General features: G+C 38.4%; 2 protein-coding genes across 2 annotated transcripts; one reads left to right on the top strand and one right to left on the bottom strand.

The window, feature by feature from the left end:
• The first annotated feature begins 1,501 nt into the window (after nucleotides 1–1,501).
• Nucleotides 1,502–7,738, top strand: LOC104449036 (COP9 signalosome complex subunit 4). Its single transcript, XM_010063033.3, has 14 exons — nucleotides 1,502–1,932; nucleotides 2,066–2,217; nucleotides 2,495–2,598; nucleotides 2,686–2,746; nucleotides 3,813–3,905; nucleotides 3,997–4,097; nucleotides 5,541–5,649; nucleotides 5,726–5,770; nucleotides 5,893–5,961; nucleotides 6,048–6,139; nucleotides 6,235–6,277; nucleotides 6,917–6,976; nucleotides 7,077–7,136; nucleotides 7,381–7,738. Exons 1-14 carry the CDS (start codon nucleotides 1,803–1,805, stop codon nucleotides 7,453–7,455), a joined length of 1,194 nt encoding a protein of 397 aa, XP_010061335.1. The 5' UTR covers nucleotides 1,502–1,802; the 3' UTR covers nucleotides 7,456–7,738.
• Nucleotides 7,739–9,061: 1,323 nt separating this feature from the next.
• Nucleotides 9,062–11,633, bottom strand: LOC104449035 (uncharacterized membrane protein At1g75140). Its single transcript, XM_010063031.3, has one exon. The coding sequence runs from the start codon at nucleotides 11,330–11,332 to the stop codon at nucleotides 9,398–9,400; it is 1,935 nt and encodes a 644-aa protein (XP_010061333.1). The 5' UTR covers nucleotides 11,333–11,633; the 3' UTR covers nucleotides 9,062–9,397.
• Between the last annotated feature and the right edge of the window lie 3,850 nt (nucleotides 11,634–15,483).

Below are 15,483 nucleotides of genomic sequence, written 5' to 3'. Positions count from 1 at the left end.
TGAAAGGTCACTAAGTACAATTTTGGACGAGAGTTAATCAGAGCAAATTTAGGACTTAAGTAAAAGTTGGTGATTTTTTATGAGACAAATAAAAAATTTAGAATAAAGTTGGAATTGGACTAAAGTTAGAGTTCTTTTATGAGATAAAAACAAGTTGAGGCTAGAACTAAACCTAAACCTAAAGTTAAAGGTTTTTTATGAGACAACAAAAGTTTAGTGTAAAATTGAGATCAGACCTAAAATTAGGGGTATTTTTATGAGGAAAAAATTTTAGTGTACGATTGGGATTTTATTAAAAGTTGGGGTTTTTAAGACATTAGGCCCTATTTTTATTTAATACATCAATTATTCTATTTAATGTATAAAAAGGATGTATATTCTATATTTTTCTTTATTATTCCATCTTGATTGATATTCTTTCTTTCTTATGAGATTCTTTCTCTTCCAAATATTATAACGACAGCTAAGTCATGAATGGATAATGTCAATTATTGTTATATCTTATTTGAAAATTACACATTTCATTGGCAATTAATTGATAGTCTATTAATCTTAGTTTTTATTTATTTAAAGAAACCATTAATATGATGTATATTTAAATTATTAAAATACTAATCTAATCAAATTACAGGGGGACAACTTCATGATGTTCACTATAAAACCTTATCTCAAAAAATAAATATTTCATCAATTTCTAATCATTTTGTTCAACGAGCTCCACTAAATTGTAGATGAGAAAGCTATACTGCATTTCGATCATGTTTTAATTGACAAATGAGATAAATAGTTTTATTATTTTGTAATTTTTTATTTTCTAACACAATTTTCATGATAAAAAATTATACAGTGGCAAAGTCACATAAGCACTAGTTTTATAAGATAATAGGGAGTTTAACTTTCCAAAATAATAATAAAGATTAAATTCAAATTTCGAAAAGTGTTAGGGATTTAAGTAATCATGATTTAAGTATTAGAAATTTAATTTATAGGTAAATTAAAATGTTATTTCTATCCAATATTGTATATTATTAATTCAATTAATATTGTACCGTGATTAGTCACTCAATATAGTGCCTAGGCTCACCTACTAGTAAGTTAAATTGCATGTTATGCAAAAGATAATATCATCAACAAATCAAGGGCAGTGGGATAGCAAATTATATAGATGAATTGCAAGCACAAATGCATGATTATCGAATGCAATGCAAATAATTTCTTTTTCAATTAACCAAGCTAACATAATTTCGAGACAAAACATAATAAACATCAAAGGCACATATGTTAGGATACGTATGTTTATGCTAAAGTGAAAACAAGATATACCTTTTAGGCATTTTTGTCATTTAAAAAAAAATAAAAAAAAATTATGGATTTAAGAAACAAATCAAATATCGCGGTGTGAAATTGTAATTAAGTGAAATTAAAGGTAAAAAGGCTGGTTTGATTTTGATCTCATGGTAAAAATCAATAAAACATACATAACATGCATATTCCCTCCCTGCAGTTTCAGTTTACGATTGGAAGCGAAAAAACCCAAAAGCGGAGCAGAGTATAAGAACTTGAGAGCAAACGGCTACAGCGGCTTCATCTCCACCTTCGCCTTTCATCTTTTACCGGCATCACTCGAGGAGGGCGAATCGAGTCGCCGGAAAATAAACGCCATCAGGGCCGGCTCCGGCGGTGCAGTGCCGGACCTCTTCCCGTCGCCCCCAAAGAGTTAGGGTTTTTTCTGTTCTCCGAAGGCCGGGTAGCTTAGGGACTGGAATCGACGAGACTCCGAGAGAGAGGTTGCGTGCGTGGCGATGGAGGGAGCCCTAGCGAGCGCTTCTTCAATCGCGGACCAGAGGCAGAGGATCGAACAGTACAAGCACATTTTGGCTTCCGTCCTCTCCTCCAACGACATCGTCCAGGCTAAGAAGTTCATCGATCACAGTTAAGTGCTTTCTTTCGCCCCCACAAAATTGCCCTAGCATCTCGTTACCACGGGTGTGGAGTGTCCTCTCGCTAGTATTGAAAACTAATTCGTGAATGCTGTTCTTCGTTTGTTCTTTTGGGGGGATTTCAGTGCTCTCCGATGATGTCCCGCTCGTGGTCTCACGGCAGCTGTTGCAGAACTTCGCCCAGGAATTGGGGGTTCTGGCCCCGGAGACCCAAAAGGAGATTGCTCATTACACGCTCGCCCAAATACAGCCAAGAGTCGTTTCGTTCGAAGAGCAGGTTCTGTTTTTATCATTCACTTTGTTATTCAGCTCCCTGGAAAGAACGGATGTTGGAGCAAAATTGATGCTAGAATCGTTTGTTCTCGTTGATGTTAACTTATTAAGTACTACTCCCTGGTGAATTGTTTGATAGATGAATTGTTTAAGATAGATCAATCAATTAATTCCGCTTGACCCCTTCGAGCATTTATATTGGAGGGTTTAAAATTCTTATGCTTAAATTGTAACATATTGAAACTGTTGATGGTTGATAGTTACTCCTATCTGAGTGGCAGGTACTAATAATTCGAGAGAAGCTTGCAGAATTATACGAATCAGAGCAACAATGGTCAAAAGCAGCTCAAATGCTTAGTGGCATTGATCTAGACTCAGCAATGAGGTATGGGTGCAAGTGTAATTTTCACCTTCATGCATTTAGCACGTGAACATGTCTTGAGTTTACATTGAACATGTCTTATGTCATCAGGATGATAGACGATACTTTCAGATTGTCAAAATGTGTGCAAATTGCTCGCCTATATCTTGAGGTAAGGACCTTTATACAACAACTCTTTTCTGATGTAAGGGTGGTCAACTTGTGATGCCTATGAACCAACAAAATTCGAAATACTAGGGCTGGTACTAGAAAATATTTCCAGTGAAAATGGAAATGAAAACAACTCTTGTTATCAATTTCAATTTCTTTGGAAACATGTTTGATATGCAATATGTGAAAAACAGAATTCTCTGTCGCAATGAAAATTATGCAAACATGTTTGGTTTTGTTATTTCACAATTGAAATGAATTTGAGAAATTACAATGTACACATTTATCCCATCGTATGGTACTTTTAATCAACAAATTGCCCAACTACATATAGGACATCTGATCTAAGTTATTGAAGAAGTTGAGGTCATGATGTTATACTTATATGCCAAGGAGGAAAATTCCATCATATACACCTAAGTTTGACAAGAAATATTGAGAAGTGCAATCCTGAATCATTCCCGACGTCCTCTCCAGTACACGAATGAAACCTTTTTTTAATCCATCTTGGGAAGACCATTAGAAGAACAGCAAATGAATTTTAGATTGTGATGCTGTGCTTCATGTTCTGTTGTTGATGACTTGCCAAGTTATCAGGCAATCTGGTGATGGTATTGATATTGAATACCAACTTCCAGTACATAAGCCCATGTCAAATCCCAGACAATCCTGCAAAGCATCACGGCTAGCACCTCCGCAACCCAATTCGTTTCTCTCCTCAATCAAGTTCTGTGAAGCAAAAGAATGGAAAACTTCACTATGCTTTCTTTGACGATCAGTTTCCAAAATCCCGCCAAACATATTTTCAGTTCATTTTTCATCAGGAAAATGTTAATGAAGTTTTGGGAATTCTCCATGAACCAAACAGCCTTGTTACTTTTTGTAGGTAATTTGCTCTCTATGTTATAGCCTTCAGGCACTTTGCTTGAAGCTGTTATTGTGTCTTGAGCACATCACTTGACATGTGCATGCTTTGTCTCTAGACTATCTTGGCAATCTCTAAATGACTAATCTTGAAGTCTTGGTACGTAGAGCAATTGCTATGTTCTATTTCTTGTTTGTTTCAGGATGATGATGCTGTAAATGCAGAAGCTTTCATCAACAAAGCTTCATTCTTAGTTAGCAATAGTCAGCATGAAGTTTTGAATTTACAATACAAGGTTTGCCCTTGTTTGGTGTGTAACAGCAGGAATAACTATTTTTAGCTAGCTTTTGTCAAATTCATTGTTAACTTGATATGATTTTCTGCAGGTTTGTTATGCAAGGATTTTGGATTTGAAGAGAAAGTTCTTAGAAGCCGCACTGCGGTACTATGACATATCTCAGATTGAGAAGCGACAGATAGGAGATGAGTATGTACAGTGAACAGTCTTTTTTGTCTTTTTGTGATATATTTGAGATCTGTTGAGATGTGACGATCTGATTGAATCGTTCTTTTTAATAGGTCAAAATTATCTGCTTTCGGTCATTTTAGCCCCCCATAGATAATGTATATCGTACAGATGTATGTATATGCTGTTGTTTGACAAGCATTGCAAACCACCATGTTTTTGGATGTCATGTATTCAAAACCTGTACATGACAGAATCTTTAACACTTTTTTGATTAGTTTGCTATTATTTAAAGGCCCAAGCTTGGAAATTCTAAAGCATTGTCCTTGAGCTTTTGACCCATTGTTTTTGAAGACCCATATAGGTTCTTCATGTAACTCATGCTCACTGGTCTACCCATGCAAACACAAGATACTGGTCTTGGAAAACATCATTTATTAATATTTGGTGCTAATAAATTATCTAGTGGTATTTGGGAGGGGAAAAATGTAGGCTGCACCTAATATGGAAGGGCAGAAAATTAGATTGATGTGGAAGCATAAAATTCTCAGTAAAAAGTTGGGATCTCACAAGTTGAAAGGAATATGATAGGATAGCATTGCTTTGTGCTGAAAAACTGTCCTTTATAATTTGTCTGGTCTTTTTCCTCCTCCTTTCTTAGGGAAGAGAAAAGGGCACCCCCAAACCCCCCACAGCGGGGGGGGGTGGGAATGTGTTGGTTTTGAAATGTCATCAGTGTTATTTTAAATTCATTCTACCATCCATATTTGTAGGCAAGAAACCTAAATGCAGTCGCAATTCTTCTGGATAGAGTAATCTCTCGATTGTGTTGACATTGCTAGAAGTTTTTGACATGAAGAAATAGGTGTCTTCCTGAGTACATATGCACGCATGTGAATATTATTCTTTTTTTTGGTAACGCACATGTGAATATTATTCTTGCGACTTAATAGGTGTGTTATTTTCCTCAATGGATCAGAGTCAGCAGTAACAGTGTTAGGTTAGAACTTGGCTGGTTAATGGCCTCAAAGGTCACCCTATTTAGTTCTGAAACCTGGTTAACTATACATCTCTCCGTCTTTCTAATGGTGTGTCATGAAAAGAAATCATTTTTCACAGAAGATAGCAAATGGCATTTGTCCCTGATGTTCAGTGTGGCATAAAAAACGGATTTGACATATGATTTTACTCTTGTTTCAAGCAGTTATCCCAGATGCCCTCACAGAGGAAAGCATGCAAGTCATCTTGGTGAATTTTGTTGGCTTGACAATCAATTTGTGAATATTTTGCATGATGATACTGATGATCAACAACTTGCTTCGATTATTTTGTCACATTGCTTTACTATTTGTACACTTGTTACTTGCAAAACAAATTGTCATCTTTATTTTGAAGCTTTTTATAAATAATTGATGAACAACTTTCAGTGATTGTTCTTAATGCTATTTGATACTTTCATCGCAGAGAAATTGACGAGGAGGCATTGGAGCAAGCCTTAGCCGCTGCTGTGACTTGTACGATTTTGGCTGCTGCCGGTCCACAACGGTCTCGTGTTCTTGCCACTCTTTACAAAGTAAATCTGTTCCTTCAAGAATTGGGAATGTTAATTTTACTTTAATCTACTAATAATTTATCTGGTTGTTGGTCAGGATGAAAGATGCTCAAAGTTGAAAATATATCCGATATTGCAAAAGGTGCCCCCTCCTCCAAACTTTACTAAGCTTTAGTGAACTCCTGTGCATACTGAGTTGATTGCAGCTTCATTTGGTTCAGAAGTCCATATGATTCATGAACATATAAAATGTAAATTGAATAGGTCTATCTGGAGAGAATCCTTAGAAAACCGGAAATAGACGCATTTGCTGAAGAACTAAAAGCTCATCAGGTTACTGGTTCATGCTTCCGTTTGATAATTCGGTGCCATATGGTGTTTTTTCTTTCTTTATTCATCCAAAATTTTAAATTTTACAGAAAGCATTTCTGCCAGACAATTTCACCGTGCTGGATCGTGCCATGATTGAGCATAACCTTTTGAGTGCGAGTAAACTTTATAAAAATATAAGGTTGGAAAGGGCCTTCTGTTTGCTTGCTAATTCTTTTAGTTTCTTTTGCCACATAACCAAAACTAATTTTCCATTTCCACAATTCCATGGCATAGCTTTGATGAGCTGGGAACTTTGTTGGGCATTCCTCCTCATAAGGTAGGCTTGCTACTAATTCAGAATGCAGTCAATTTTATTTTGTATATATTCTTTTAATATGCTGGGTACTATAAACCAATTGTATACCACCATTAATAAACACCAGAAAAAGCAATATTCATTAGGTCAAGAGGACCAACTCAAGTAAAAGCTTCCACTGTCGGTTGACCAAAATGAGGATCCCAAAATGCATGAGAGAATGAGCTTCTCCCAACAATAGTAATTCCACTATTTTAGCAATGCGAGCCTTGTGCAGATGCTGATGGGATTGCGGGCCTCTTCCTGACCACCTTCACCCCCTGCCCCACCCAATCCCCCACAAAAGAAAAAGAAAGAAAGAAAAGCTTTTGCATGCACACATATTGTTGGCAATTTGCTATGACCTTATTTATTTTCTGCTTATTCTTGTGAATAGATGGGCATGTAAAATGCCGGCATTCATTGTTATTTACTGGAGCATACGCAAACTGTAAATATCTGGATATTACTTCCCACCAACCCTTTGTTGTCTTTATTTGTTTTTGAGAAAAAAAAGTTCTCCATCTAACCGGCTCACAGGCATGTGTGCACATGTAGCTGGGCTGTGTGACCTACCTTGATTTGTTATTTTACTAATGAGAGTCAGGCATTTGCATACAGGCTGAAAAGATAGCCTCACGAATGATTTACGAGGATAGGATGAAAGGGTCCATCGATCAGGTAGGATATTCTATATGGCAAATCGCATACTCCTGACCATAGATTGTGTGTAAGCTCTTCAGCATTGGTTTCTTGGGAACTAACTCAAGAAGTTCTTTAGGTGGAAGCTGTCATCCATTTTGAGGATGACACTGAGGAGCTTGAACAATGGGATCAACAGGTGATTTTGTCCCCCCTTCTTCTGTAATCACCACCAAGTTCCAATCAGCAGTAATGATTCTGTTGTACTAGTTCGCATCATTGTTAAGTATGCTGTATATGAAGTTCAGCAAAGGAACACAAACTTTGGGTTATCAGCTTCTTTGACATGCCGTGTGTTATTCTGTTTGTATTTGTATTAAACTCTAAGCATGGTGTTCTCAGTTTCATACTGACCAGTCTATTTCATGTTCTTGTGGTTGCAGATAGTTGGAGTATGTCAAGCTCTTAATGATATTCTTGATGGCATGGCAAAGAAAGGCCTTCCAGTGCCAGTATGACGAAGGGGATCAGATATATCTAGGAGGAGACATGCTTTTTGTCGTGGATATCATGCAAGTGACCTGGAAAGACGTTAATTTGTTTTTGTTTTACTTGTAATCATCTTTAAACTAGCCAAAGGGGAAGTTCATTATAGAGTAATGACCGTTATTTGGTTTTTCTCTCCTGTTCTATAAGAAGTGCTGGTAAGTTTCAGTTTTATGTTACTTCTCACTCATCTTCTCTAGATGACCAATGGTCAAGAGGACAGATTTTACATATTGAAAATCAGCTGCCCGTGCTTATTGCTCGTGTATTTTGACCTGTTTGGTCTTTCTATCAGTATTGGGGGTTGCGTTGAAGCTTAAAAACCTTGAATGAAGCGTCAACTCATTCTCAGTTGGAAACACATCATCCGTAAGGATTTCGAGGAAGATGGGGGATGTTGTGGATCACTTGTTTTTGCTTTTTAGCCATTTAGGCTACACCTGTTAACCAAAGTCATCTTGCCCTGAAACAGAAACAAGATTCTTGTAATAGATTAACGTTGGAGCTTCTCAACAGCGAGTGAAGGTAGATAGCAGCGGGTCATATTATTCCCAGGGTTTCTCATGCCGCCAGCATGTAGTCCGTGAAAGTTCTACAATCGTTAACGGCCTATTATCCAAATCATCTCTGGACCGACATTCATAACCAACCAAATATTCCCCTTCCTCCACCAGATTCCGGAGTCTATTGGACATCGGTCCACTGGTTGGGGTTGGGGGATTGTTCGCCAGCGGCTGAAACCAAAAGCACCCTTGACATTAAGAACTTATGACTCACCGAAACGGGAGGTGACTTTAGATACGTCTAAAGCGGGTTCAGTGTAGCTTTTAATCCTTTAATTTTCACCGTGCTAGAGGCTGTCACAGCCTAGCCGCCGAACTCGTGGAGCATTATAATGGTCTGATGACCTCACGCTCACAGTTGCCCCTTGATCATCCCTCTAGTTGGTGACCGACCCCTTCCTCTTTGCCCTTTCGGTTTTCCTGCTCGCTATTTTCTGATGCACGGCCAGCGCCACCAAATCGGCAACGCAAGTCCACCCTGTGCCAAGTCCATAATGCGCCCAAACATGAAACTCAGCTATGATCGTGCTGAACCCCAAGAATTGCTGGTTACTGGTGTGATTAGAATTTGCACTATGATCAAAATTTATGTATGCATTCTCGCAATTTGTTTGGGGAGCAAGCCTTAGCAGCTGCTGTGACCTGTACGATTTTGGCTGCTGCCAGTCCACAACGGTCTCGTGTTCTTGGCACTCTGCACAAATTAATCCGTTCCTTTAAGAATCGTGAAAAACTAGATTGTCTGAGTGGACAACTATTTCCTTTCCGTAATCTGTAGCTAATTTTTAGTGGTTGGCAATGTGAACAAGGATCCCTGTAGTTTTGGCCATAAACAAGAGTACAGAGGCCATTTTTCATAATGCCCCTTTTTTTAAGTGAGATCTGAATACTTCCACAAACAGGAGAACAAGAATGATTGTTACTTTCCTTCCATTTCCTTCTGTCCTCATCCCTACAAAAGACGATGTTTTTGTTAGTCTATTTTTTTCTCTAGTAACCAAGAAAGTCAGTTCCCTTCTTTCCAAATCACCCTAATAAATCACACTTTCAAGCATGCCATTTCATACACAACCAAAACGGAGTCTGTGATGGAATCTTTAACTCTTCTACCAGACAGAGAAATAAACATTCAAGAAAGATGGCTTCAGGCTCAAAAGAAACTTCACTACCACTGTGTTCATAGATGAAGACATAGTACAAGAGATTCTTGAAATGCTCCATTATTTTGCTTTTGGTGTGTCAGAGTAACAAAGTCACAGCAACTGATGGTCCAGGCAGCTTCTCTTAGCTCAAACGTTCGATGAGAAAGAGCCACAACTCTCCAAGAAAGTATACGACCTGTGTTTCTATATCAGTTATTATCATCCCCAGCTTGGCTGTTTACAAATAGGCCCTCCCTTCTTTTGGCAAAACCGGAAGACTCCATAGGGGTCCCTCTAAATTTTAGCTCTGAAGATGTCCTGTAGTTTGGATCAACAGGAGGTCTAGAATTGTGATCGGCTGAACTCGGTCTAAATGAACTGGTCGCTCCAGAAGGATACCGTGAAGGAGAACCATATCTTCGCGATGATCTCAGGCCACTACCTCGCAGATCCATTAAATCACTTCTAGAGGAAGACTCAACGAAAGACCGATCTCCAGAAGTAGCTCCTAATGGAGCGCCAGTTGTGGCAGATGTGGAGCTAAAAGGATCATCGGGTCCCCATGATGTAAGCGCCTCCTTTTTCTTGGCAAAGAAATACCATGCTCCAAACAAGAAGAGTATGAAGAACACCACAGGACTCGTCGACAACATTGTATTGAACTCACCCTTGAAAATTGGAAGATTAGAGCGGTACATCCCAACAAAGCCATTGCCAAGTCCAAGAACAACTAGCTTTTCCCGATCGCAAGCAACCAAAGGCAGTGTTGTTTTCCTTGAATCATCTACATCATTTATTGGATGATTCAAGAAAGAAGATCTGATCTCATCCAGGTAAGCAGAGAAAAGAAGCCGAGGCACACCGACTCTAACATAATGGTGGGATGATACATTGTAGACAAAAACTTTCTCTTGGTTAACAACGAGCAAGTAACCCTTAATCGTCTCTAAAGCAAGAGGCTCTTCTATCTCAGACTTCTTCTTGTATCTGACCCGGCATTTGAAGTTCACGACATCCCCCAACAGTGACACATGAATGAGATCACCCTCTGATGTATATCCATATGCTTTAGACCGCTCGGTGGCATCAAAAACATAGGACCTCGCTAGCGAATGATTCAATCCTTCACATTCAGATTCTCGGAGTTTCATGCTCCTCAAATCCAATGACCCAGCCCCTTTCTCAGTCAAAAACAGAAGCCTCTGCTTTAAAAATGCAAGTGGCCTGCTTGAAGGTTCTATCACAGAACCATATGCTGTCCCATCTTCTTTGAGTATATTAATCCTTCCACTTATATCTGTTGATATAATATATCTCATTCTCCCAACATGATGTACTTCCAATATGGTAATTGCTGATCCCTCATCCTCAGAGTTTCCACGCACAGCGAATTTACCCACCGTTTCCATAGAAAGCGAACTTGATTCTTCACCATTTGATCTCTCCCATACCTTATGCACCAAGATCACGCCATTCCGATGCCCTGTCACCATGACACTCTCATTCTTATAAACCGACATATACGACACCATGGCCGTAACTGGCGATTCCGACATCGTGTCGAACTGATCTGGAACATCCCCATTTCTCAAGATCACGTAGACCCTCCCCCTCTCATCCCCGATGGCAACATACTTGCTAAGCCCTTCATAATCCTGATAGGGCAAGACATTGATGCACGTAGCTTCAAGACCCAATTTCACCGCAGACACAAACTGGAATTTCTCAGACCAAAAAGGACTATACTTGGTAACAGAACCCTGCCGCCTATCTCTCTCCCCATCTCGAGCATTGCTCCCGAAACCATCCCTTTCTTCAACTTCTCCACTAACTTTCTTATCACTACAGCCTCCTTTTTCAACACTATCGTTATTGGGCAGTTTCGGGCTCTCAGAAACATCACCACCCGGCGTCGAAGCCCGCGACTCTAATCTAGAAACAACCTCGCTAAGATTCCTCACTAATTCCTCAAGCCTCTGCAACAAAAGATGCTGTTCGTGGCCCAAATCAACACCTTCAGCATCGACACGCTCGCCCTGAGCATGGATATGATCACTATCCGCGAACACCCAAAACCCAGGTACGTGAGAGAACACAAGAAGCAGATAGAGCAAAAGGAACTTGCCGTTATCTCGAATACCCATTGCAGAAGAAGGAACAAATCGGTGCCGACCCGAGTGCAGGATTCAGTGCTTCGCCATTGCTGGACCCGGCGGAAGCTGCTGCAGATCCTCGCGAATCCGATGCGAGATGGAAATCGTCGGGATGCGAGCCGAGTTCGATATGTCCGCAGGGGAAGAATCAACAGCGTTCCTTCTTGGGGTCTGCAGATGGGAAATTGAGCTGAAGTCGCTTTGAGCTTTTCTTGACTTGGGACTGGCCCCGAGTTAGGGCAAGAATTCGACTTTTCAGGCGAAAAGTGCTTCGGCAAACTCAACATTTTCCAGTTTCAATTTGATTTTCTTTTTAACCTTTTGGGGCCATTTTTAGATCGGGTCATCACCACTTGGGCCTGATTTAGGCAGCTATCTCATGGTGACAAAGATCCCTGTTCTTGTGAACTTGAAGGTCGAGGCAACATGATTATTCAAACTTTTGAGAAATAAAAAAAAAAAAAAAAAGGAGAAAGCTATTTGTAATCATCTCAATAATTTATCTTAGAGTTGTTTTTTAGCAATTTTATTTTGGCTTAGTGACTTATCGAAAATGATTATTGTAATCGAATACAATATACACACATACTTAAACTCAAATGATTTGATTGACAAACTTTAAAGTTTGTTGAGAGATTTATAAGAGATAAAACTTGTTTCAGTATATATGTTAGTATAACTAGATAGTGGTTAATCGAACTTAACTTTAGAAAGGCTAGAATTGAATCATATTAGGCTAACGATCCACCAATATTAATGGGGTTGAAAATTGGATTGAAAATAACACAAACATCCTTCAAGTTCTCATAATATTATTTTTTTTTTATAAATTTCCATATATGTGTTAGTTCGCGGAAGAGTTAAAAAGTTACTACGACGGAAAATCTCTCCATAATCAGTGATAGTATCGTGAATGTACAATCTAAAATTGTTCCGTAATATAATACACAACATTACAAACTAAAACAACTCCATTTGTGCATTTAGATTTTAGCATTAATGACAGTTGTTTTTTTGGGCTACGCTATCAAGTACAATCATTAACAACCTTAGGAGATTCACAATGTTTAATGCAATCATGTACACTTATTTCAATTTAATTTTAAATATTTCAATTAATCTTATGTAATTTTAAATCTTTGTATGAACTTTCATTTTGCAGTCATCATGGATAATTGTAGCTGGAAATTATTGGCATGTTGGACCATCCTACATAGACGGCAATGGATAAATTTACTCAAAATGATGCTATTTTACTTAATTTCTTTTTCTTTAGGTTACATTCTTTCTTTTTAGGTTACACTTCATCATCTTCTTTTCCCTCTTCTTCTTCGTCCTCCAGACAACCTCTAGACCATGGTAACCTCTCCCGCGGCTTCCTAGCCTCCCTCAAGGGCTTTCATTGCGTCCGGAGGCCCTTCTATGAGCCCAACGCATCCCGCAAACTCGATTGGTGATGACATCGCTGGATTATAAGAATTTATTTTAGAATTTTTTCAAAAAATTTTCAAATTTTTTGGCTCTCTTCAAATAATGTTACCGTATATGATTTAGGACAGAGAGATTTTCACTTCTTCCGAGTAACCAAAATATAAGAAAAATATTGCATTTTCCCACTAAAAAAGAAAAAAGAAAGTGGGTAGAACAACTTGTTCTGGATTCAACAATGTTTTTCTCTTCATATATTTGCAAATTGGTAGATTGCATGTGATTCTTCTCTATCATAATGTTTTTCTTTTCATCTATTTGCAAATTGGTAGGTTGCATGAGATTCTTCTCGATCGCTTTTGCTGTGTGCGACTTATTTTCTTGATATTTTTGCTATTCATGCATTCACGAACCCAACTGCCAAATTATGACATTCTGACCAAGATTGTCGTAAGAACAGCTTGTGAATTCAATCGTGAAACCAAGGCCAGTCTCCATTGTTGCCGAGCGGCTTTACCGGACTCGGAGCTTGACAAATGAACATGACAGCTCCCTTTTCTTGTACAAATGAAACATTTTTTATTAACGACATCTTACAATTGCTCCCTTTACTCAGCTCTAACTCTCCCAGCCCACTCTACTAATCAATTTCACATTTTTGGAAGACCCAAAAGGTTAGAAAGAAAGAAAAATCAACCATCTCAGTTATCAATTGCGTGATGATGAAAATTATGGTGAGTTTTCAGCTTCCACTTCATTAGCTGATCAAGGATTTTACGGCAAACGTGCATCTATGGCTTGCGGAGGCTAGTGAGGGAGGCAAGGAAGCCGCCGGAAAACATGGTCTGAGGGCAGAAAAGAATAAGATGACGGTAACCAAAAGGAAAGAAAAGAAAAGAAAAATATAAAACAGATTCAGAAATTAAGTAAAATGGTGTGTAAAATATGACATCATCTGGACTATAAATGAGGATATTGTCAATGTAAATTTGAGCATAATACAATAATGACTAATTGCGCGTTTGGTAACGATTCTATTCCTGGAAACAATTTTTGAGCAAAAGAGCGTGCTTAGTAATTGTTCAAAATTTCTATTATCATAATAGAAATACATTTTGTAAGATTCTTGAATTCTTTTGTTTTTTTTTAATTTTTTAATACTTCTACTACATATTTTCGTATTTTTCTCTTTTTTCTTTTTCTTTTTCTCTTCTTCCTCCTCCTTCTTTGTAGTTGGTCACCAGCCACCGTTGTAGCCGGCGATCGGCTGGGTGAGGTTCGGCAAGCTCACCAGAGCCTCACCGGTGGCCAGACGAGGCTCAACCTTGCTTAGGCAGCGCGAGGTCGACCTTGCCTTGGCCTAACGAGATCGGGCCTTGTCGTAGCTCAGCGTTGCCGGGGGCCAACAACCAACCAAAAGGAAGAAGAAGAAAGGGGAAGAGAAGAAGAGAAAAGAAAAAAAAGAGGAGAAAAGAAAAAACAGCAATTGATTCTAGGAATTATTTTCGAGAACAAGAAATTATTATTTTTTATTTTGTTCCAAATTTTTCACAGAAACAAAAAATAAATTTTTGTTCCAAGAAATAAAAATTTTACCAAACGAATTTCTGTTTTTTTTTTTTCCGTTTCGATGAACAAAAGTATAGAAATAGTTATTCTAGAGATGGTTACCGAACATGACCTACATTGTCACATAAACAATTTTCAACAAAAACAACGAGAATTTTTCGCATAGTTCATGGGCTACGTGAGAAAATATTGGTAGGCTGACCCCTACATGTCAACTTGGTCTCTAACTACTCACGAAGCAACATGCGGAGTCATGTTAGGAGAAAATTTTCATATAAAAATATTTTTCTTTCCCTCTCGCAAGACCTGCACACATTTGTTTCACTCTCTTAAATTCTCTCTCCTTATTCTTTCTTTCTCTGAAGAAGAAAAGCAAACGCTTTCTCTCTTGAGCTTCTCTCTTCCTCTCATTAATTCAAATGGAATTTTACCTACACTTTTTGATTTTGCTGCTCCGACGCTTTGCTGAATGGTGGGCACATGATTCGACAAATCTTCCTTGTTCTAGTCTTGAAGAGGCTAACGTAGCTGTGTTGTAAGGGGCTACTGAGAAGTCGAGGACAATGACATCACGAATTTCAAGCCGTGGCTACTTTTGTTGCTAGTGAGCGATGGTGAGCACGAAGAAGACAAAGGTGGTGGCAAAGGAGAGGACGATGTTGGTGTTGCCGTTGAGCATGCAAAATGGAGCCTTGTAGCACGCATTACTTTTGTTGAGTTGTTGAGTTTTTTTCTCTCTTTTTTTCAAAGATTTTTTTGCTTCTATTAAGTTTCTAGTTTGGAGCACTAAGATCAATCACTAGCTTTCCTCACTTTTTCTTTAATCTTACCTTGTATGTATAATTTGAAGATTTCGTTTTTGTACCATTATTTCTGAAACAGAATTATTTTTTGTTTCATGTAAGATACTCTGAATTTTTTATGGACAAGATTCTTTGAAAGGTATTAAGGGTAAGTAAAATGTGCTATAAAATAGGGTCATCACTTTCTCCGACAAGAATAAAAACTTACACTAATGTAATTTACACATGAACTAATATGTGAAGTTATAAGAGCGCTGTTGAGCAGAGCTTTGGAGCGGCAAAATCTAAGAGAGAAGGTAGAGATCCAAAATTTGAATTAACGAGGAGAGAAAAAGCGTTCCC

Source organism: Eucalyptus grandis, chromosome 6 (genome assembly GCF_016545825.1).
Source record: "Eucalyptus grandis isolate ANBG69807.140 chromosome 6, ASM1654582v1, whole genome shotgun sequence".
In the NCBI taxonomy this organism is placed as follows: domain Eukaryota; kingdom Viridiplantae; phylum Streptophyta; class Magnoliopsida; order Myrtales; family Myrtaceae; genus Eucalyptus; species Eucalyptus grandis.
This window is presented reverse-complemented; position numbering and strand designations above follow the sequence as displayed.

What these genes read in the sequence shown, in the direction of transcription:
- LOC104449036 (XM_010063033.3), top strand. Translation starts at nt 1,803, where the DNA reads ATGGAGGGAGCCCTAGCGAGCGCTTCTTCAATCGCGGACCAGAGGCAG. An exon ending in GATCTAGACTCAGCAATGAG is followed by an intron (nt 2,599 to 2,685) that starts GTATGGGTGCAA and finishes TTATGTCATCAG; the next exon opens with GATGATAGACGATACTTTCA. An exon ending in TTCTTGCCACTCTTTACAAA is followed by an intron (nt 5,650 to 5,725) that starts GTAAATCTGTTC and finishes GTTGTTGGTCAG; the next exon opens with GATGAAAGATGCTCAAAGTT.
- LOC104449035 (XM_010063031.3), bottom strand. Translation starts at nt 11,332, where the DNA reads ATGGGTATTCGAGATAACGGCAAGTTCCTTTTGCTCTATCTGCTTCTT.